General features: G+C 47.0%; 1 protein-coding gene across 1 annotated transcript; it reads right to left on the bottom strand.

Moving 5' to 3' along the window:
* Window positions 1-2,279: 2,279 nt before the first annotated feature.
* LOC135817586 (uncharacterized) lies at window positions 2,280-3,347 on the bottom strand. The gene has a single exon (XM_065330841.1). It carries the CDS (start codon window positions 3,345-3,347, stop codon window positions 2,280-2,282), a length of 1,068 nt encoding a protein of 355 aa, XP_065186913.1.
* Between the last annotated feature and the right edge of the window lie 20,737 nt (window positions 3,348-24,084).

Genomic DNA, 24,084 nt, shown 5'->3' with positions numbered 1-24,084 from the left:
AGACTGTACAGAGATTTATTCGTCCTCCGAATCAAGCTACGGATATGTTCTTCCCATTCCCTTTGCGAGAGACGGTGAGTACAGTATAGCTAGCGTACGGTCAGTATCTAAAGTAGAGTGCATGCTCATTGCAACTTGCATGTTATTACATCCGCTCTCTCTCAATCTCCCTCTGTCTGTCTGTCTGTCTGGCTGGCTGCCCGCCCACCCGCACGTCCGTCCGTCGGTCTGTCTGTCTGTCTGTCTGTCTGCCTGCCTGCCTGCCTGCCTGGCTTTCTGTCTGTCTGTCTGTCTACCTGTTGGTCTGTCTGCACACTTTCCCTATTCTGCATTTTTACTCGTGCAACCGCGTCCAAATTCTCAGGACTTCATCCAGTGACTCTAGGTTGTGTCTGGTTTCCTTTTCATGGAAAACACCGGTATATGGCCAGTGTGGTATGTCTGTGTACTTGAGTCGATTACCGTAACAGAACATGAACTTATGGGTGTACGGACTTAGGACTGCTGTCCGGACTTTAAGCACCTGGGTCTAATATCGAACAACCACTGACATAGGTATTGCTGTGCTTCTCAACTGTACTGTTTGCTACAGGTGTGCAGAGATATTCCTGGTCAATGCGCCAAGAGTCAAGTGCCACCAGCAGTACCTCCAAATGTTTCCATCCCTGACCCATTGCCTGAGCCCAGCCAGTATGACGTAGTAATGTTGGTCGGCATGAAATCCTCCGCTGCACAATGCTCATCGAATTCGTATCCTATTTTGTTCAAGAAATGCACTCTAGAGCAGGAGTGCCACGAGGTGGATCTGCTCACTAAAGACGGAATAGGCGGTGCTGGGCTTAGTCCGTCAGCTCTCTACTCTGCTGCGTTCAGCGTTTTCAACGAGGACGCCTTCACACCCTCCGTGCAGACTCTGATAGATGAGTTCAACAATCGCAGTACTATCCAATGTGCAGGTAACTTTAGCGAGTTCAATGACACGGAGCTTCAAGTTACGCAGGCGGAAGGTTCTGGCCTGTTCGTTTATTTATTTCCAATGGCGCAGATTCCTGGCCAGCCACTGACTCTGGAAAATGCACAAGTCGACATCACCCTTCCTAACCTGGGGACGTTTGGAGATTTACGGCTGCGGTATTTCTTCAATGCAAGCGGCGATGTAGAGACTGTACAACAATTGATTCGTCCTCCAGATCAGGCCAATGATACGTTCTTCCCATTCCCTTTGCGACAGATGGTGAGTGTATCGTAGTAAGTTTACAATCACTATCTAAAGCATAATACATGTACATGTTGCAGATTTCTGTTCGACTATGATGTTTTTCGCATGTTGTTGTATTTGGTTCTTGTCTGGTGGAGTCCAGTGTCTGATGTCATATATGGTCTAGGTGTACGCGCGAGTATGGTGTGATGTGTGACGTTTATGGTATGTGGTGCATGCAAGAGTACGCGTTGTCAGAGTGTGAGGATGTGCTTCCGTCTGTGTGAAAGTGACTGTCAAGTGAATGCTGTACATGCGCAGTGCTAGTTTGGTCTGGGAATGAGAGTCGTGTGTGATTCGTCCGTGGTCTGGTTGTCTTGGTCTTGGTCATGTGTTCTGTACGTATTGGTCCCTGATTGGTCGTCTCGATTGGTCGTCGGTTTATTTCTGCTTGTTCTTTGTTGTTTTCTTTGAGTCTTTTCCCGGGAGTCCTTCCCGTCGTCGTGTTGTCCCTCACAAAGTTTGTCTCTCTCCTGCGCCCTCGTCATTTCTTGGTACAATATAAGTATTGCAGATATGATCAAGAGTTCTCGTTGTTGTGTGGCGGGGGCCAGGGGGAGAAGCCTACTTCATACATGTATAATGAAAGTTGGATATGATTGAATCCTCTCTCTCTCAACCTCTGTTTGTCTGTCTGTCTATCTGTCTGTCCGTCCGTCCGTCTGTCTGTCTCTGTCGTCCTTCGAATATTCAACCAGTAATTGAGAATCAAATGGGTAATGTTTACGATTATTATCTGATGCGTATTACATGTGTATTGAAAGTTGGATGTATTTGAATCCTCTCTCTCACACTCCATCTGTCTCTCCGTCCGTCCGTTCGACCGTTCGTCTTGTCCGTTCATCCGTCCGCCCGTCCGCGGAATACTTCAAGTATTAAGGAGAGAGCTGCCAAGTTCAGGGCCCTCGCTATGTCTTTCTGTTACCTAAGTCATCATGTTTGTGATTCAAACTGCTAGAAACGCCTTTCCAATACAAGTACAGTTGCTGTAGCTGGTAATCGTATTGCTAAGACGTTTCTATCAGTTCAAACAACACTCGTGATGACCTAGGGAAAAGCAAAGCATAACAATGGCCGGTGTGGCTGCATAGTTGGCGTAGCACGGAAGGAAGCCGGTCTTGCGATGCGAGATGATATTGTGGGGGCTACAGCACAGGAGCCCTACTTGGCTTGCAAAGTGAGGATCCTTCAAGAAGGATTGCGACACAACAGCAAATCTCTTCTTCAGCCTTTCGAATGCACACTCCACTACCCGCCTTGCACAGATCTGGCAATAGTTGAAACTCAGCTGCTCTGGTGATAGGTTGCCATCATCCTTGTAGATCTTCATCATGGATGGCTTCAGGGAAAATGCACTATCTCCAATGAGGAATGGGTGGATGGAGACACCATTCCTAGTTGCTGAAGCTGCGTTGAGCCACTCACCACCGTCGATCTTTGCTTTCAGTTGGCTATTGTTGTAGACCGCTGCGTCACCTATGCAACCAGCAACACCGATATCAATGAACGTGAGGAGCCCTTGCGAGTCTACGCAAGCAAGTAGCAAAATGGCGGTGTATCCCTTGTATGTCCAGTATGCGTCTCCGTTTTCTTCTGGTTTCACTATACCCATGAATGTACCGTCGACTGCACCGCAGCACATCAGAAGGTTGGGTAGCTTCTGAAACGTCCTCATGGTCCGGTTCAGCTGGCGTCCCACAGGGAACAAAATATTTTCCTCTGCAACAGCGCCAACCAGGCCAGTAACTACTTGGTGCACAATGTTGGCGACGGTGCTTGTTCCAACACGAAATCGGCCAGAGATCTCGGAGTACGCTTCAGCATGGGCAATGAAATAGAGGGCAATCGCTAGGCGTTTGGCAGGAGGGATTTTGCGACGCATATGGTTGGAGAGCCGTGCGAACAAATGACCATATTTCCTCACCAAGAAACAGAACGTGTCCTGATCCATTCTGAAGTGGGTTATCCACTGGTCTTCCCACCACTGTCTGGACACAGGTTTCACTCGCTCCCAAGTGCCAAGAACTTCTTCTTCCCAGAAACCTGCTGCTGCACCAACTTCATTCTCGGGATGAGCAGTCCACAGCATTCGTCCCGGGTTAAACTTGAACAGATTTCTCCATGAGCAAACAAACCGCGATTTGATACAATTGGGAGTCGCTTTCCAGCACCATCCCCGCAAGTTCTACAGGCGACAATGACTTCTGGAGAAGTTCTTTCCTGATATAATAATAAATCGCTCAGCATCCAAAAATAGGCAACCTTTCGACGCATGCCCTCGTTGTATCCAATCACGGCATCCATTGTCAGCGTGACTGACGAACTAGAACAAACTTGAGAAAAACTCAGGCGAATACACCAGTTGTGGAGGCTGGAGACGTTCCACCCAGATAATACTTGTACTATACTGTACTAGCGAACCCGGCCCCTGGGTTGTGTTGGGCTTGTCGTGAAGCCGCACGTCTATTCAGTCGCCGCTCGTAGTGATTCCTGGGTCCGGTCACTGAGAGCCAGGGATGCGACAGAAGTATGGCAGAGTTGACTTTTCAACACAACTGATTCGCCATGCTCTATGTCTTTGCTCACTAGCCACTATAATAATTTTTGTCTGTAAAATGTACTGTTGAAGTGTTCATCAGGTTTAGAGAGTTGAAAAGATTGTGGGAGTGAGTGGGAAACGTCTGAAGAGAATCGACTGTCACCAGCAGGACTCGAACAAAGGATATAGCTAAGTAGAGTAACACATACTCAGTTGTAATTGTTGTACAACATGTACTTTTGAACAACCACTGACATAGGTGTTGCTGTGCTTCTCAACTGTACTGTTTGCTACAGGTGTGCAGAGATATTCCTGGTCAATGTGCCAAGAGTCAAGTGCCACCAACGATGCCTCCAAATGTTTCTATCCCCGACCCATTACCTGAGCCCAGCCGGGCTGAATTAGTACAGCTGGTCGCAATAGAATCCTCTGCCGCACAGTGCCAATTGGACACAGCATCAGGGCCAAGCACAAACTGCACTCTAGAGCAGGAGTGCCACGAGGGGGATCTGCTCACTCAACATATAGGTCAGACAGGGCTCAGTATCTCAGCTCTCTACTTAGCCGCGTTCAGCATTTTTCACGAGAACTCCTTCACACGCTCAGTGCATACTCTCCTACACGAATTCAACTATCGCAGTACTATCCAATGCGCTGGGAACTTTAGCGAGTTCAACGACACAGCATTTCAGGTGACACTGGCGGACGGTTCTGGCGTGTTCGAGTACTTCCTTCCAGTGGCGCAGACTCCTGGACATCCACGAACTCTGCAAAATTCACAAGTTGATGTCACCCTTCCTAACCTGGGAACACTGGGTGATTTACGGCTGCGGTATTTCTTTGATTGGAGCGGCGATGTAGAGACTGTACAGAGATTTATTCGTCCTCCGAATCAAGCTACGGATATGTTCTTCCCATTCCCTTTGCGAGAGACGGTGAGTACAGTATGGCCAGCGTACGATCAGTGTCTAAAGTAGAGTGCATGCATATTGGAACTTGCATGTTATTACATCCTCTCCCTCACACTCTCTCTTCCTGTCTGTCTGTCTGTCTGTCTGTCTGTCTGTCTGTCTGTCTGTCTGTCTGTCTGTCTGTCTGTCTGTCTGTCTGTCTGTCTGTCTGTCTGTCTGTCTGTCTGTCTAGAAGCCCGCCCGCCCACCCGCACGCTCGTCCGTCCATCCGTCGGTGTTTCTCTCTGTCTGGCTGTCTCTCTGTCTGTCTGTCTGTCCGGCTGTTCGCCCGCCCGCCCACCCGCACGTCCGTCCTTCCGTCCGTCCGTCCGTTCGTCGGTCTGTCTGTCTGTCTGCCTGCCTGCCTGGCTGTCTATCTGTCTGTTTGTCTGCACACTTTCCCTACCCTGCATTTCTACTCGTGCAACCGCGTCCAAATTTTCAGGACTTCATCCAGTGACTCCAGGTTGGGTCTGGTTTCCTTTTCATGGAAAACACCGGTATATGGCCAGTGTGGTATGTCTGTGTATTTGAGTCGATTACAATAACAGAACATGAACTTATGGGTGTACGGACTTAGGACTGCTGTCCGGACTTTAAGCACCTGGGTCTACTATCGAACAACCACTGACATAGGTATTGCTGTGCTTCTCCACTCTACTGTTTGCTACAGGTGTGCAGAGATATTCCTGGTCAATGTGCCAAGAGTCAAGTGCCACCAGCAGTACCTCCAAATGTTTCCATCCCTGACCCATTGCCCGAGCCCAGCCAGTATGACGTAGTAATGTTGGTCGGCATGAAATCCTCCTCTGCACAATGCTCATCGGAATCGGATCCTATTTTGTTCAAGAAATGCACTCTAGAGCAGGAGTGCCACGAGGTGGATCTGCTCACTAAAGACGGAATAGGCGGTGCTGGGCTTAGTCCGTCAGCTCTCTACTCTGCTGCGTTCAGTGTTTTCAACGAGGACGCCTTCACACGCTCCGTGCAGACTCTGATAGATGAGTTCAACAATCGCAGTACTATCCAATGTGCGGGTAACTTTAGCGAGTTCAATGACACGGAGCTTCAAGTTACGCAGGCGGAAGGTTCTGGCCTGTTTGTTTATTTATTTCCAATGGCACAGATTCCTGGCCAGCCACGGACTCTGGAGAATTCACAAGTCGACATCACCCTTCCTAACCTGGGAACGTTTGGAGATTTACGGCTGCGGTATTTCTTCAATGCAAGCGGTGATGTAGAGACTGTACAGCGATTGATTCGTCCTCCAGATCAGGCCAATGATACGTTCTTCCCATTCCCTTTGCGACAGATGGTGAGTGTACCGTAGTAAGTTTACAATCACTATCTAAAGCATATTACATGTACATATATAATGAAAGTTGGTTATGATTGAATCCTCTCTCTCTCTCTCTCTCTCTCTCTCTCTATCTCTCTCTCTCTCTCTCTCTCTCACCCTCTGTCTGTCTGTCTATCCGTCCTTCCGTCCGTCCGTCCGTCCGTCCATGCGTCCGTCCGTCCGTCCATGTGTTTGTCTCTGTTGTCGGTCGAATATTCAACCAGTAATTGCGAATTAAATGGGAAAAGTTTACGATTATTATCTGATGCATATTACATATGTATTGAAAGATGGATGTATTTGAATCCTCTCTCTCTCACACTCCACCTGTCTCTCCGTCCGTCTGTTCGACCGTTCGTCTTGTGCGTTCATCCATCCGTCCGTCCTTTGAATACTTCAAGTATTAAGGAGAGAGAGAGCTGCCAAGTTCAGGGCCCTCGCTATGTCTTTCTGTTACCTAGGTCATCATGTTTGTGATTCAAACTGCTACAAAAGCCTTTCCAATACAAGTATAGTTACTGTAGCTGGTAATCGTATTGCTAAGACGTTTCTATCAGTTCAAGCAACCCCCTTATAACCTACGTAAAAACAAAGCATAACGAGGGCACTGAATGTGGCAGCTCTCTGGTGTCTTAAACAAATTACCAAGCATGACTCTAACTTAAAACTCACACTCAAAATCATAAACAAAAAATGATCTGATGATACATACATGTACAGAGTTACTTATAACTCTAAATCACAGACATGCACATTCTACCAAGTAGTTATTTCACACCTTGGTCCTAGCTTCATTCTTTTGTAATTCTATTCACACATAGCATGGGATTCGAGCCCGCACTATCGCCTAGCATGCATTCCCTCGATACACATCGCATACCTACACATTCTACCAAGTTATTATTCCCGTAGCTATGCAGAAGACGTTACTTCAGTAACGTCTGGCGCTAGCCAGGGTCCACACAGCTTTAATTTGGTATTTGTGTGTTTGTGTGTTTGTTTGTTTGTGTCACGCCTGGCGCTATCCGTATCTGACGGCAAAAAAGCATAGGATGTTATAAAATTTTCAGTTCTCCTATTTTTTTCAGGCATATCCTGGGATTCGAACCCGCACTATCGCCCTACATGCATTCCCCCATACACTTCGCATTCATACCCATTCTTCCAAGTTGCTTCACGTTATTATCTTGCGTTTGAAAGCCCTATTTGAATATTGCGGGCAGCTGTATGTGGCCAGCTGTGTTTGATGGTACGGTACGGTACGGGAGACGGTGTCGTATTACCCTCGATCGTACCTGTCCCGTACCTATCCCCTACCGTACCGTGCCATCAAAGACGGCTGGCCACAATGCATATTCAAATTGGGCTTTCAAATGCAAGATCACAATGTGAAACAACTTGGAAGAATTAGTATGTATGCGAAGTGTATCGGAGGATGCATGCAGGGCGCGCGATAGTGCGGGTTCGAATCCCAGGTTATGTCTTTAAAAAAAGGATTTTTTTAAAGAATTTATAACATCCCTATGCTTTTTTTTTGTCTAGGTCATCAAGGCAAAAAAGCATAGCGTAGGTCCCTGAGCTTCCAAGCTCTCTCGTTTATTTCATATTATGATGCCGCCATTGAAAAACCCTATTTGAATATGTGGATGAACGCCAGTGGCCAGCTTTTCGGACATGTCCCGAGAGTACCATAATCCCGAAAAAGCCAAAAAACAACCGAACAAAAAAAGCGATGAGCGCGACGACAGGAAGGCAAGGAGGTGATAAATACAAAAATTGTTCTTGCTGGGAGTTCATGCATTGCTTAACTGTTTTCCTGTTGGAGGGAAGTCAGTGTGTTGTTAGACAGTGAGTGATAAGTGGTTTACAACTTTGTAGTTTCTATCTTAATGATGCCGAAGATGGCTTTTTCTCCCGAGCCCGAGGTCTTATATGCAGGCTAGGCACGATGTTTTGCTGGAAAGGCAGGGAAGCATGACCTCAACATAGGAGGGAATGATCATTTTGGTGTGAGCGTGATGAAATCCTGCATCAAGCGCTGCGCAAACCGGCTTTTCATTCAGCTTTGTAAGCACAAAAGGAGCCGGGCATATCTCTCCTGCATCTGGAGAGTCATGGGATGAAGGAAGGATCTGCACTGCTCCCGGTGGGTTGTTGAGAAGTCTCAACAAGAAAAACACCAGGGCAGCATGTCGAGCACCCATCGTCTTCTCCACACAGAAGAAAGCACTTGATTGCGATTCATAGGAATTTTTTATTTGCTTTGCTCGCGTCAACTTTGATTTGTGTTTTTTGACAATCGTCCATGTGAACGTGTACATGTGAGCACATGGGTACCTTTCACGCACAATGTGGAAACTTTCCCGGAGGTTTTTCTCGTTGTGTGAGCACAACCTAAACCTCTCTTAAACAAATGAGAAAGTATGGTGTTAGATGCGTAATCACGTGAACGCAGTCATGCATTCTCCGTAAATGAATGCCATCCGAACACTGTTGGTTTTGTGGTGGTAGTGTTGAAAGTGGCAATGGTGGTGGCAGTTCTGGTGGTGAAAAAGAGAGCTCTATACAAGAATCTAGCTTTAGTTGTAGCTTAGATATATTGTGGGGGCAGGCGGGTGTTTCCAACTGTTAGGTACCTTTTCCCCCGCATCCTTTTTCAGCTGGCATGAATGCACCAGGTACTCACCTTTTGTTCCGTTGGCCTGAGTGGCTACTCGCGAGCCCGTAATTGCCATAGCTACCCAGGCCCCTCATCTAGCACTGGTCCTCTCGCACTCGTCGTCCGCAGGTAGTCTTTCATTTCGTCTCTCATCTACCCCAATACATGTCATCCTTTCATCCACCTGTCCCTTGTCTCGTTTCAATATAGAAGTGGCACGTCCCGGGATGTGACAATTGCTGCCTGATAGTCCTGTGACAGCAGGATCTACCCAGTGAGCAGCTCTATGCTAAGCTGTCACGCCCTTTTAGTACAACGTGGTTTGGCCAGTGTCTTGTCCCACGTGCTTAGCATGTAGGTTGAGCGACACGCGCTTTCCCACGTAGGTGACATGCCTTCTTGGCATGACACATCATGCGATCCAAGCCCGGAACCTGGTCAGGTAGGTTCTCGCGTGGTAAGTTTCCTGGAAGTGCTTCACTTCCTGGAAATGTGACTCCAGGCTTTGTGCAAAACCACGCCACTACGACGTTCTACAGGTTTCCAGGATGCCTTGGTGCTTTGTGCAAAGAGCCAAGACTAACCAACCGAGCTAAGTGCAAAGAGTGCAGAGCCAAGACGTGTGCAAGAACCAAAACCGTCACCGCACGAGAGGTCAGAGTATCACGCAAGCAAGACCAAGAATGCAGCAGAACTTACCATAAGAAGCCGCTTAACTATGGCACGTTGGGTGAGCGAGCTCCCCAACGTTACCCTCATATAGGCACATTGTACTCTGGCGTGGGTGAGCGGGCTCCCCACGTCCCAATTTGGTCTTTCTTTTCGCCATGTCTTTCTTTCTCTTTCTTCTCGAATGATTACGTACGTGCATTCTGCTTTTCTGCTGACTGGCTGCTCATATTCCAGTTCTACCTGTTCTAGTATTTCCTGGAAATACATCATACCATTCTGGGCAATGATCACGCCACATCTCTAAATTGCGCTATAAAAGAAGCTCTCGCTCTCTCTCTTTTCCGTAGTCGAGACTCGCTCTCAGCTCTCTGTCTTGGTTTACTTTGAGCTCGGATTTGAAAGACTACTGACAACGTGAAAACTAATAGTCTTTGCCTGTTGATCGTGTGGGGTTGAACTTGGACCGAGCCAACTATACTGGTTGGCCCCTGGGTTGTGTTGGGCTTGCCGTGAAGCCACACGTCTATTCAGTCGCTGCTCGTAGTGATTCCTGGGTCCGGTCACTGAGAGCCAGGGATGCGACAGAAGTATGGCAGAGTTGACTTTTCAACACAACTGATTCGCCATGCTCTATGTCTTTGCTCACTAGCCACTATAATAATTTTTGTCTGTAAAATGTACTGTTGAAGTGTTCATCAGGTTTACAGAGTTGCAAAGATTGTGCGAGTGAGTGGGAAACGTCTGAAAAGAATCGACTGTCGCCAGCAGGACTCGAACAAAGGATATTGCTAAGTAGAGTAACACATACTCAGTTGTAAATGTTGTACACAGTGGCGTGTCCAGGATTTGGCTGAGGGGGGTTGCGGCCGGGATGGGGTGGGGGTAGACATCATGCTACTGTCCCAGGTCAGCCATTTTGAAAACCGATGTCAAGAAGCCGTAAATCTCACACACCACTTAGAGCAGTATTTCTGTACACGCACTTACATTGTACATTGTAAACTTCAAATTACAATTCTTTTCAAATACATCCATTTTCAACCCCATATCTTATCCCTTTTTGATATCAATATTTCTCGTAGTGAACGCAGACCGAACAAGCTTGTTTTCAACTATAATGGGAAATTTTCATCTTCCCTTTTCTTACATAAATCGGCAAATTATGGAATTGCTTTCCACCCAAAATTACCGCTATAGATTCTGTTTCAGAATTTCGGACACAATTTTGCGCTCATTATAAACAGCATATATTTGCCTGCACAAGTCGTTATAAATTAATGATCATTCTCACTGTTAGGAGATCGTCCAACAATTTCTCACCGCTCAAAGCATCCTCTACATAGGCAGCGGCACTATGTCCACTTGTCACTGTGCGCTGTTCTTCATGTTCTGGCTGCTCGCTGACAACAGATACTTCCACGTCTGGCGGAGTGTGACTGTCAAGTGTCAGTCCGCTCCGAAAGTTCAACTGGAACAACAGCGACTCCATCACTCCCACTGTTTCCTGTCGGAGCGGCAGCAGGAGTTGCGCCGCCAGAGGAACGCTTTACAAAAATCCAGGCTCTGCTGGCTAGAGCTTGGCCTTTGGGGATGTCGCTGAGACATCGAAGAAAAGTCTTCGAGTCAACCAAAACACGATTCGAACGAGGATGATCGCCTGAGCCCTCGGCATTCGAATCGTGCTTTGGTTGACTCGAAGACTTTTCTTCTATGTTTGTGCACGTAGACTCTACGTTGAAGACGCGTCGAGCGTGTCCCAGCAGGGATCACACTGTACTGTACAACAGTACAGTGTACACAGTCACCGTGTTTCTGTAGCCGTGCATGCTCACTGTACTCTGTAGACAGTACGAGTCTGTAGTCTAGTCTGTAGACTGTACTGTACTAGTCTGTAGTGTGTACAATCAACACCAGCTCGAGCACCGAACCGCGCGTGCAAACGCTTTTGGACGATTGTTTCAGGCCGCGCGCGCCCCGAGCCTAATAGCCTAGCTAGCCCCGGCGCCCTGCCTTTTATTTCTCGAAACCAAGGTCGAAACTTTTGAGGGGGGGGGGGGGCGCGCCCCCCGCGCACCCCCCCCCCCCCCCAAACCCGCCACTGGTACACCATGCACTATTCAACAACCACTGACATAGGTACTGCTGTGCTTCTCAACTCTACTGTTCGCTACAGGTGTGCAGAGATATTCCTGGTCAATGTGCCAAGAGTCAAGTGCCACCAACGGTGCCTCCAAATGTTTCTATCCCCGACCCATTACCTGAGCCCAGCCGGGCTGAATTAGTAAAGCTGGTCGCAATAGAATCCTCTGCCGCGCAGTGCCAATTGGACACAACATCAGGGCCAAGCACAAACTGCACTCTAGAGCAGGAGTGCCACGAGGTGTATCTGCTCACTCAACATGTGGGTGGGACAGGGCTCAGTATCTCAGATCTCTACTTTGCCGCGTTCAGCATTTTCAATTATAACTCCTTCACACTCTCAGTGCACACTCTTCTACACGAATTCAACTATCGCAGTGATATCCAATGCGCTGGGAACTTTAGCGAGTTCAACGACACAGCATTTCAGGTGACACAGTCGAATGGTTCTGGCGTGTTCGAGTACTTCCTTCCAGTGGCGCAGATTCCTGGACATCCACGAACTCTCCAAAATTCACAAGTTGATGTCACCCTTCCTAACCTTGGAACACTGGGTGATTTACGGCTGCGGTATTTCTTTGATTGGAGCGGCGATGTAGAGACTGTACAGAGATTTATTCGTCCTCCGAATCAGGCTACGGATATGTTCTTCCCATTCCCTTTGCGAGAGACGGTGAGTACAGTATAGCTAGCGTGCGGTCAGTATCTAAAGTAGAGTGCATGCTTATTGGAACTTGCATGTTATTACATCCTCTCACTCTTCCTCTGTCTGTCTGTCTGTCCGTCTGTCTGTCTGTCCGTCTCTCTGTCTGTCTGTCTGTCTCTCTGTCCATCTCTCTGTCTGTCCGTCTCTCTGTCTGTCTGTCTGTCTGTCTGTCTGTCCATCTCTCTGTCTGTCCGTCTGTCTGTCTGTCTGTCTGTCTGTCTGTCTGTCTGTCTGTCTGTCTGTCTGTCTGTCTGTCTGTCTGTCTGTGTATCTGTGTGTCTGTCTGTCTGTCTGTCTGTCTGTGTGTCTGTGTATCTGTGTGTCTGTCTGTCTGTTTGTCTGTTTGTCTGGCTGCCCGCCCACCCGCATGTCCGTCCGTCCGTCGGTCCGTCCGTCCGTCCGTCCGTCCGTCCGTCGGTCCGTCCGTCCGTCCGTCCGTCCGTCCGTCCGCCTGCCTGCCTGGCTTTCTGTCTGTCTGTCTACCTGTTGGTCTGTCTGCACACTTTCCCTATTCTGCATTTTTACTTGTGCAACCTCGTCCAAATTTTCAGGACTTCATCCAGTGACTCTAGGTTGTGTCTGGTTTCCTTTTCATGGAAAACACCGGTATATGGCCAGTGTGGTATGTCTGTGTATTTGAGTCGATTACAATAACAGAACATGAACTTATGGGTGTACGGACTTAGGACAGCTGTCCGGACTTTAAGCACCTGGGTCTACTATCGAACAACCACTGACATAGGTGTTGCTGTGCTTCTCAACTGTACTGTTTGCTACAGGTGTGCAGAGATATTCCTGGTCAATGTGCCAAGAGTCAAGTGCCACCAGCAGTACCTCCAACTGTTTCCATCCCTGACCCATTGCCCGAGCCCAGCCAGTATGACGTAGTAATGTTGGTCGGCATGAAATCCTCCGCTGCACAATGCTCATCGAATTCGTATCCTATTTTGTTCAAGAAATGCACTCTAGAGCAGGAGTGCCACGAGGTGGATCTGCTCACTAAAGACGGAATATGCGGTGCTGGGCTTAGTCCATCAGCTCTCTACTCTGCTGCGTTCAGCGTTTTCAACGAGGACGCCTTGACACCCTCCGTGCAGACTCTGATAGATGAGTTCAACAATCGCAGTACTATCCAATGTGCAGGTAAATTTAGCGAGTTCAATGACACGGAGCTTCAAGTTACGCAGGCGGAAGGTTCTGGCCTGTTTGTTTATTTATTTCCAATGGCGCAGATTCCTGGCCAGCCACGGACTCTGGAGACTGCACAAGTCGACGTCACCCTTCCTAACCTGGGAACGTTTGGAGATTTACGGCTGCGGTTTTTCTTCAATGCAAGCGGTGATGTAGAGACTGTACAGCGATTGATTCGTCCTCCAGATCAGGCCAATGATACGTTCTTCCCATTCCCTTTGCGACAGATGGTGAGTGTACCGTAGTAAGTTTACAATCACTATCTAAAGCATATTACATGTACATATATAATGAAAGTTGGTTATGATTGAATCCTCTCTCTCTCTCTCTCTCTCTCTCACCCTCTGTGTGTCTGTCTATCTATCCGTCCGTCCGTCTGTCCGTCCGTCCGTCCGTCCGACTGTCTGTCTCTGTCGTCGGTCGAATATTCAACCAGTAATTGAGAATCAAATGGGAAAAGTTTACGATTATTATCTGATGCATATTACATGTGTATTGAAAGTTGGATGTATTTGAATCCTCTCTCTCACACTCCATCTGTCTCTCTGTCCGTCCGTTCGACCGTTTGTCTTGTCCGTTAATCCGTCCGACCGTCCGTTGAATACTTCAAGTATTAAGGAGAGAGCTGCCAAGTATAGGGCCCTCGCTATGTCTTTCTGTTACCTAGGTCATCATGTTTGTGATTCAAACTGCTAGAAATGCCTTTCCAATACAAGAACAGTTACTGTAGCCGATAATCGTATTGCTAAGACGTTTCTATCAGTTCAAACAACACTCATGATGATCTAGGGAAAAGCAAAGCATAACGAGGGCACTTTAAAACAATTACCAAGCACGACTTTAACTTAAAACTCACACTAAAACTCATATACAAAAAATGATCTGATGATACATGCATGTCACACACACACACAGTACAGAGTTACTTATAACTAAATCACAGACATGCACATTCTACCAAGTAGTTATTTCACGCCTAGGTCCTAGCTACTTTCTTTTGTAATTCTATTCACACATAACATGGGATTCGAGCCCGCACTATCGCCTAGCATGCATTACCTCGATACGCATCGCATACCTACACATTCTACAGTAAGTATCGTTTATAAAGTGACCGGATATAATGATATACCGGTTATAGTGATAGAACACGTCAAAATCAAAATCAAATCTGAAAAAATACAGCTAAAATATCACTATATACACTATTATCGGCTATACCGATATATCGCTTATTGTGATGGCCTTCAGGAAGCAAACCATATCAAATGTACAGGAAAATATCGCATATAATGATCAAGAGTGATCTTTCTGCATGCTCTTGTCCGTTTCTGGCTGTGTTGCCTCTCACGATGATGTTGCCAACTCACGTACACAGCCACTCATGTCTATTTCTGGCTCTACGCAACTCGTTGGACACCGAGTAGATCTACGATCTACGTGAGCACGGATCCAGCTCAGGCTTTTTTGGAGAACACGCTGAAGAAGCAGCCATGCCACATGATGTATCGAAGTTCTAGTACATGTACAGTCTGTACTCGTACTGCACTGCCATGCACTGCTCTGTGTCATGCACCGGTACACAGTCCGCGGAGCATGCATGCACTTTCAGCATGCTTTTTCCAGCGTGTACGCATCATTTCATGTGCAGTCATGTGCCATGTGTCGGTCAAACATGCAAATCGGCTATAGTGATGCACCGGATATAGTGATACATTTTCGAAAATCAAAGGGGCACGTTATATCCGATATTTACTGTACCAAGTTATTATTTATTTCATTTTATGATGCCGCCATTGAAAAACCCTATTTGAATATGTGGATGAACGCCGGTGGCCAGCTTTCCGGCCATGTCCCGAGAAAACCATAGTCCCGAAAAAGCCAAAAACAACAACAACAAAAAAAGCGATGAGCTCGACTACAGGAAGGCGAGAAGGTGATAAAGACAAAAAGTATTCTCGCTGGGAGTTCATGCATTGCTTGACTGTTTTCCTGTTGGAGTGAAGTCAGTGTGTTGTTAGACAGTGAGTGATAAGTGGTTTACAACTTTGTAGTTTCTATCTTAATGATGCCGAAGATGGCTTTTTCTCCCGAGCCCGAGGTCTTTAATGCAGGCTAGGCACGATAGTCTGCGGGAAAAGCAGGGAAGCATGACCTCAACATACGAGGGAATGATCATTATGGTGTGAGCATGATCAAATCCTGCATCAAGCGCTGGGCAAACCGGCTTTTCATTCAGCTATTTAAACACAAAAGGAGCCGGGCATATCTCTCCTGCATCTGGAGAGTCATGGGATGAAGGAAGGATCTGCACTGCTCCCGGCAAGGCGTTAACAAGTCTCAACAAGAAAAACACCAGTGCAGCATGTCGATCACCCATCGTCTTCTCCACACAGAAAAAAGCACTTGATTGCGATTCACAAGAACTTTTTATTTGCTTTGCTCGCGTCAACTTTGACTTGTGTTTTTTGATCAGTAATCGTCAATGTGAACGCGTACATGTGAGCACATGGGTACCTTTCACGCACAATGTGGAAACTTTCCTGGAGGTTTTTCTCATTGTGTGAGCACAACCTAAACTTCTCTTAAACAAATGAGCAAGTATGGTGTTAGATGCGTGATCACGTAAACGCAGTCATGCATTCTCCGTAGATGAATGCCAGCCGAACACTGTCGGTTTTGTGGTGGTAGTGTTGAAAGGGGCGATGGTGGTGGCAGTTCTGATGGTGAGAAAGAGACCTCTGTACCAGAATGTAGCTTTCGTTGTATCTTAGATAGATTGTGTGGGCAGGCGGGTGTTTCCAACTGTTAGGTACCTTTTCCCGCATCCTTTTTCAGCTGGCATGAATGCACCAGGTACTCACCTTTTGTTTCGTTGGCCTGGGTGGCTACTCGCGAGCCCCTAATCGCCATAGTTACCCAAGCCCCTCATCTAGCACTGGTCCTCTCGCACTCGTCGTCCGCAGGTAGTCTTTCATTTCGTCTCTCGTCTACCCCAATAACTGTCATCCTTTCATCCACCTGTCCCTTGTCTCGTTTCATCATAGAAGTATGGCAGAGTTGACTTTTCAACACAACTGATTCGCCATGCTCTATGTCTTTGCTCACTAGGCACTATAATAATTTTTGTCTGTAAAATGTACTGTTGAAGTGTTCATCAGGTTTACAGAGTTGCAAAGATTGTGGGAGTGAGTGGGAAACGTCTGAAGAGAATCGACTGTCACCAGCAGGACTCGAACAAAGGATATAGCTGGAACGCGCTGCCATCCTCCCTCTTCACCAAACCACCATCTCCTAAGGGCCTACAATCCTTCAAAGCGAACGTCCACTACCATCTTCGCCGAAGCCAGTGGCTTTGGGCCACAGACTCCCTCTAACAGTTCAGAACTATTTCCATCCTGAAGCTCCCCCCCCCCCAAGCATTGCATGATGTTCACTGCATCTGAACTGCCTTTGAATCTATTTAACTCTCTTCTTGTTCTCTCTCCACCCCCACCCCCCACCCCCCACCCCCTCTCTCTCTCTCTCACTCACTCTCACTCTCTCTCTCTCTCTCTCTCTCTCTCTCTCTCTCTCTCTCTCTCTCTCTCTCTCTCTCTCTCTCTCTCTCTCTCTCTCTCTCTCTCTCTCTCTCTCTCTCTCTCTCTCTCTCTCTCTCTCTCTCTCACACACACACACACACACTCTCTCTCTCTCTCCTCATCCATTCTCCCTCACCTTCTCTTGTCTTTATCGCACTAAATCACCCCCTTCTTTTAGACTATGGTGCGCAAGCTCACGTTAACGCCGAGACCATAGGTCGGTGTTGTGGGCTTGCCTCACCAGCACAGGTTTGCTTTGCAGCCCCTACTCTCCCTGCTGTTTTGTCATTGTATACTCTGTTGTCTTCTCCCCTTCTGACGAGTAGGTTGTGTACTTAGTAAAAAAAAAAAAAAAAAAAAAAAAAAGCTAAGTAGAGTAACACATACTCTGTTGTGCACCCTTCAGATTCTCTAAAAGTCAGGAGCGAACGACGACACGGCACGAACACGAGGCTATTTACTGTGATAAAAAAATAAAAAAACTCTTGACAGTACCGTAAAATCCCGCCAGAGCGCCCCTACCTCCTCGACGCTTCAGGTGGGGAGGGGCGGATGGGCGAGTCCTACTTGCCGCATTCAGTGCTACATGAAAAAGTACTCACCCTACGAAAACTGTTCGTGCATCTCGTACACCGACCAAAGGTCAAGAGCCAGGAGTCGTACAGACCCAACAAAACGCAGGGTTCGTGCGATCCCTGGTCAAGAGGGTGGGCACTGTTGCGTACATTTCCAACGGGGTGGAGCACGCGTCTGCAGTACAGTACGGCATCACAGACTGCGACAGAGTCATACGAGGATACAATAAATCACGTCCCTGACAAGAAGTCAGGGAGGGGCGGATGGGAGAGACGGGGCGCTCTGGCGGGATTTTACGGTATATTTACTTTTTCAAATTTGGACTTCACGGAGAATTTAAATTTTAAATTTTTTTAATTTTAAAGTACAGATGATATGGCAAATAACGTGACGTGACTAGACTTGAGAGGGCATTGCAGAGTAGTTGCATACAAAGTTCAAAGTTGTACGGTTAACTGTGACTTGCATTCCTGCAGAGCTCAGGGCCTACCATGTACACATTGTAGTATAATTTGGATGCAACTTGTGTGTGATGCCCTCTCAAGTCTAGTTGCACGTTATTTGGCATATCATCTATTGGGAACTTGAATTAGAGGCCACATGCCACGTACTGCTCTTTTCTCTCCGAAACTCAACACTGAAACTCAACACTTGCAAGCCAGATATCATAGAAAGAAAGAAAAAATCATCAGTCACACCACCGGGACTAGAACCAGGGACCTTGCTATTCGCGAGCAATGCTCTAACCAACTGAGCTACAGTATGACTCTTATCCACAGTGATGGTAAATCTATCCTTCTTCGATCAATCCACATCCACACCTCTTGACTGGTGTGAGTTGCCAGTATGATGCAAGCCAGATGTGGATTGATCGAAGAAGGATAGATTTACCATCACTGTGGATAAGAGTCATACTGTGGTAGATTTGGTCGCATGTACAACGAAGAGACACAAGCGCAGCCACATGTACAACAATACTGTAGCTCAGTTGGTTAGAGCATTGCTCGCGAATAGCAAGGTCCCTGTTTCGAGTCCCGGTGGTGTGACTGATGATTTTTTCTTTCTTTCATATCTGGCTTGCAAGTGTTGAGTTTCGGAGAAAAGAGCAGTACGTGGCATGTGGCCTCTAATTTCCCAGTATATTTACTCTTGACAGTATATTTCACTTCGATCGACTAACAATAATGAATAACACTAAAACCACCAGGTAGTTATAGCGTGAACATGACAGCGTATATGAGGAAAGCATACACATACAACATACAACTACAGCGCACACAGCAAACCGCACATAGCGCCTGTAACGTATACCACGTCGTAAACATCAGCGGTACGGCAGAGTCGGGATACAACTGCATTGAATTGAACACAATGTCACAAGCGAGAAGGCCCTTCACTCTTGAGAACTTGTGGTTTCGCAACATACTCAGTTGTAATTGTTGTACACCATGTACTATTGAACAAACACTGACATAGGTATTGCTGTGCTTCTCAACTGTACTGTTTGCTACAGGTGTGCAGAGATATTCCTGGTCAATGTGCCAAGAGTCAAGTGCCACCAACGATGCCTCCAAATGTTTCTATCCCCGACCCATTACCTGAGCCCAGCCGGGCTGACATAGTAAAGCTGGTCGCAATAGAATCCTCTGCCGCACAGTGCCAATTGGACACAGCATCAGGGCCAAGCACAAACTGCAATCTAGAGCAGGAGTGCCACGAGGTGGATCTGCTCACTCAACATGTGAGTGGGACAGGGCTCAGTATCTCAGATCTCTACTTTGCCGTGTTCAGCATTTTCAATTATAACTCCTTCCTACTCTCAGTGCACACTCTTCTACACGAATTCAACTATCGCAGTAATATCCAATGCGCTGGGAACTTTAGCGAGTTCAACGACACAGCATTTCAGGTGACACAGGCGAACGGTTCTGGCGTGTTCGAGTACTTCCTTCCAGTGGCGCAGATTCCTGGACATCCACAAACTCTGCAAAATTCACAAGTTGATGTCACCCTTCCTAACCTGGGAACACTGGGTGATTTACGGCTGCGGTATTTCTTTGATTGGAGCGGCGATGTAGAGACTGTACAGAGATTTATTCGTCCTCCGAATCAAGCCACGGATATGTTCTTCCCATTCCCTTTGCGAGAGACGGTGAGTACAGTATAGCTAGCGTGCGGTCAGTATCTAAAGTAGAGTGCATGCGTATTGCAACTTGCATGTTATTACATCCTCTCTCTCACTCTCCCTCTTGCTGTCTGTCTGTCTGTCTGTCTGGCTGCCCACCCACCCGCACGTCCGTCCGTCGGTCTGTCTGTCTGTCTGCCTGCCTGCCTGCCTGCCTGCCTGCCTGGCTTTCTGTCTGTCTGTCTATCTGTCTGTCTGTCTGCACACTTTCCCTATCCTGCATTTTTACTCGTGCAACCGCGTCCAAATTTTCAGGACTTCATCCATTGACTCTAGGTTGTGTCTGGTTTCCTTTTCATGAAAAACACCGGTATATGGCCAGTGTGGTATGTCTGTGTACTTGAGTCGATTACCGTAACAGAACATGAACTTATGGGTGTACGGACTTAGGACAGCTGTCCGGACTTTAAGCACCTGGGTCTACTATCGAACAACCACTGACATCGGTATTGCTGTGCTTCTCAACTGTACTGTTTGCTACAGGTGTGCAGAGATATTCCTGGTCAATGTGCCAAGAGTCAAGTGCCACCAGCAGTGCCTCCAAATGTTTCCATCCCTGACCCATTGCCCGAGCCCAGCCAGTATGACGTAGTAATGTTGGTCGGCATGAAATCCTCCGCTGCACAATGCTCATCGAATTCGTATCCTATTTTGTTCAAGAAATGCACTCTAGAGCAGGAGTGCCACGAGGTGGATCTGCTCACTAAAGACGGAGTATGCAGTGCTGGGCTTAGTCCGTCAGCTCTATACTCTGCTGCGTTCAGTGTTTTCAATGAGGACGCCTTCACACGCTCCGTGCAGACTCTGATAGATGAGTTCAACTATCGCAGTACTATCCAATGTGCAGGTAACTTTAGCGAGTTCAATGACACGGAGCTTCAAGTTACGCAGGCGGAAGGTTCTGGCCTGTTTGTTTATTTATTTCCAATGGCGCAGATTCCTGGCCAGCCACGGACTCTGGAGAATTCACAAGTCGACATCACCCTTCCTAACCTGGGAACGTTTGGAGATTTACGGCTGCGGTATTTCTTCAATGCAAGCGGTGATGTAGAGACTGTACAGCGATTGATTCGTCCTCCAGATCAGGCCAATGATACGTTCTTCCCATTCCCTTTGCGACAGATGGTGAGTGTACCGTAGTAAGTTTACAATCACTATCTAAAGTAGTAAGTTTACAATCACTATCTAAAGCTTATTACATGTACATGTATAATGAAAGTTGGATATGACTGAATCCTCTCTCTCTCACACACCCTCTGTCTGTCTGTTCAACCGTCCGTCCGTCCTTTGAATACTTCAAGTATTAAGGAGAGAGAGCTGCCAAGTTCAGGGACCTCGCTTTGTCTTTCTGTTACCTAGGTCATCATGTTTGTGATTCAAGCTGCTAGAAACGCCTTTCCAATACAAGAACAGTTACTGTAGCCGATAATCGTATTGCTAAGACGTTTCTATCAGTTCAAACAACACTCATGATGACCTAGGGAAAAGCCAAGCATAACGAGGGCACTGAATTGGGCAGCCTCTGGTGTCTTAAAAAAATTTCCAAGCGCGACTCTAACTTATAACTCAAACTCAAACTCACATACAAAAAATGATCCTGATGATACATACATGTACAGAGTTACATATAACTCTAAATCACAGACATGCACATTCTACCAAGTTGTTATTTCACACCTTGGTCCTAGCTACTTTCTTTTGTAATTCTATTCACACATAGCATGGGATTCGAGCCCACAAAATCGCCTAGCATGCATTCCCTCGATACACATCGCATACCTACACATTCTACCAAGTTATTATTTATTCCCGTAGCTGTGCGGAAGACGTTACTTCAGTAACGTCTGGCGCTAGCCAGGGTCCACACAGCTTTAATTTGGTGTTTGTTTGTTTGTGTGTTTGTGTCACGCCTGGAGCTATCCAGTATCTTTCCCGTATCTGTCCCGTATCTGTGACTACAAAGGCTCTACAGGATTGTACATAACAGCTGTCCACAATATTTGCTGGCTCCCGTATCTGTCCCGTACCGTACCAATATTCGTCGTATTATGTATACGACTCCCTGATATAGAGGGAGATTTGGAAAGAAATAGGGAGACGAGGAGGAAATTAAATTAGAATTGACGCCGAATAGGTGATAGGATGCGTCAGCAAAAACATACTTTGGAAGAGAAATCCCGTCGTCTCCAAAATAAGCGTGAACGGGCGATTCAGTGCCGGTCACAGGAAACGTCGGAAGAGAGATCCCATCGACTCCAGAACGCCCGTGATCGGCAGAGTCAGCGCCGGTCACAGGAAACGTCAGGACAGACATCCCGTCGAGTCCAGATCGCCCGTGATCGGCAGAGTCAGCGCCGGTCACAGGAAACGTCAGGACAGACATCTCGTCGACTCCAGATCGCCCGTGATCGGCAGAGTCAGCGCCGGTCCAAGGAAACGTCAGGGCAGACATCCCGTCGAGTCCAGAACGCCCGTGATCGGCAGAGTCAGCGCCGGTCACAGGAAACGTCAGGGCAGACATCCCGTTGAGTCCAGAACGCCCGTGATCGGCAGAGTCAGCGCCGGTCACAGAAAACGTCAGGACAGACATCTCGTCGACTCCAGATCGCCCGTGATTGGCAGAGTCAGCGCCGGTCCCAGGAAACGCCGGACGACACAAATGCAAGAAATGAGCATAGGAGGCTTAATCGTGCTGATTCGCGTCATGCTACTGCAGCTGCGCACTTGAAAACTGTGCGATGCATGTGAGAGCAAAAAATACCGATCGATTTTTTTTGAAAACTCCAATCGGCCAAAGTTTAATGACGGCGAAAAGTTTCGTTTCGAGATCGGCCAAAGTATCTCATCGGCCAAAATGTGTTGATGTACAGTATAAGAAGATCAAAAAGAAAAGAAGGAGCAAACCAAAAGTGGATGAAATTAGAGAAAAATAACAATCCGAAATAAATTCTACAAATACTTTTGCCTAACTCATATTTAAACTGATCGAAACGTTTTTGCAATACAATGATGTGGCAAATCAACGGAAAAAAACATTTCCATCAGTTTAATAACATGTACGATGAGGTAGGCAAAAATCATAGCGTAGGGCCCTGAGCTTCCAAGCTCTCTCGTTCCCATAGCTATGCAGAAGACGTTACTTGAGTAACGTCTGGCGCTAGCCAGGGTCCACACAGCTTTAGTTTGGTGTTTGTTTGTGTGTTTGTGTCATGCCTGGAGCTATCCCGTATCTGTCCCGTACCGTACCGTACCATCAAACACAGCTGGCCACATACAGCTGGCCGCTATATTCAAATAGGGCTTTCAAACGCAAGATCATAACGTGAAGCAACTTGGAAGAATGAGTATGAATGCGAAGTGTATGGGGGAATGCATGTAGGGCGATAGTGCGGGTTCGAATCCCAGGTAATAGCTGAAAAAATAGGAGAATTGAAAAATTTATAACATCCCTTTTCTTTTTTTGCCGTCATCAAGGCGGTAGACGGTGTCGTATTACGCTCGATTGTACCTGTCCCGTACCTGTCCCGTACCTGTCTCGTACCAGTCCCGTACCGTACCGCACAATCAAAGACGGCTGGCCACAATGCATATTGAAATAGGGCTTTCAAATACAAGATCATAACGTGAAGCAACTTGGAAGAATTCGTATGTATGCGAAGTGTATCGGGGGATTCATGCAGGGCGATAGTGCGGGTTCGAATCCCAGGTTATGTCTAAAACAAAAAGTAGAAACTTAAAAGAATTTATAACATCCCTATGCTTTTTTTGTCTAGGTCATCAAGGCAAAAAAGCATAGCGTAGGTCCCTGAGCTTCCAAGCTCTCTCGTTTCATATTACGAGGCCGCCATTGAAAAACCCTATTTGAATATGTGGATGAACGCCGGTGGCCAGCTTTTCGGCCATGTCCTGAGAAAATCATAATCCCGAAAAAGCCAAAAAAAAACAACAACAAAAAAGCGACTTCAGGAAGGCGAGAAGGTGATAAAGACAAAAATAATTCTCGCTGGGAGTTCATGCATTGCTTGACTGTTTTCCTGTTGGAGTGAAGTCAGTGTGTTGTTAGACAGTGAGTGATAAGTGGTTTACAACTTTGTAGTTTCTATCTTAATGATGCCGAAGATGGCTTTTTCTCCCGAGCCCGAGGTCTTTAATGCAGGCTAGGCACGATAGTCTGCGGGAAAAGCAGGGAAGCATGACCTCAACATACGAGGGAATGATCATTATGGTGTGAGCGTGATCAAATCCTGCATCAAGCGCTGGGCAAACCGGCTTTTCATTCAGCTTTTTAA

The sequence above is a fragment of the Sycon ciliatum genome, chromosome 1 (assembly GCF_964019385.1).
Source record: "Sycon ciliatum chromosome 1, ocSycCili1.1, whole genome shotgun sequence".
Lineage (NCBI taxonomy): Eukaryota > Metazoa > Porifera > Calcarea > Leucosolenida > Sycettidae > Sycon > Sycon ciliatum.
Note: the sequence above shows the minus strand (reverse complement) of the source record. Positions and strands in the feature narration are given on the sequence as shown.

Excerpts from the sequence above, each read along its gene's own strand:
- LOC135817586 (XM_065330841.1), bottom strand. The coding sequence starts at position 3,347 with ATGCTGTGGACTGCTCATCCCGAGAATGAAGTTGGTGCAGCAGCAGGT.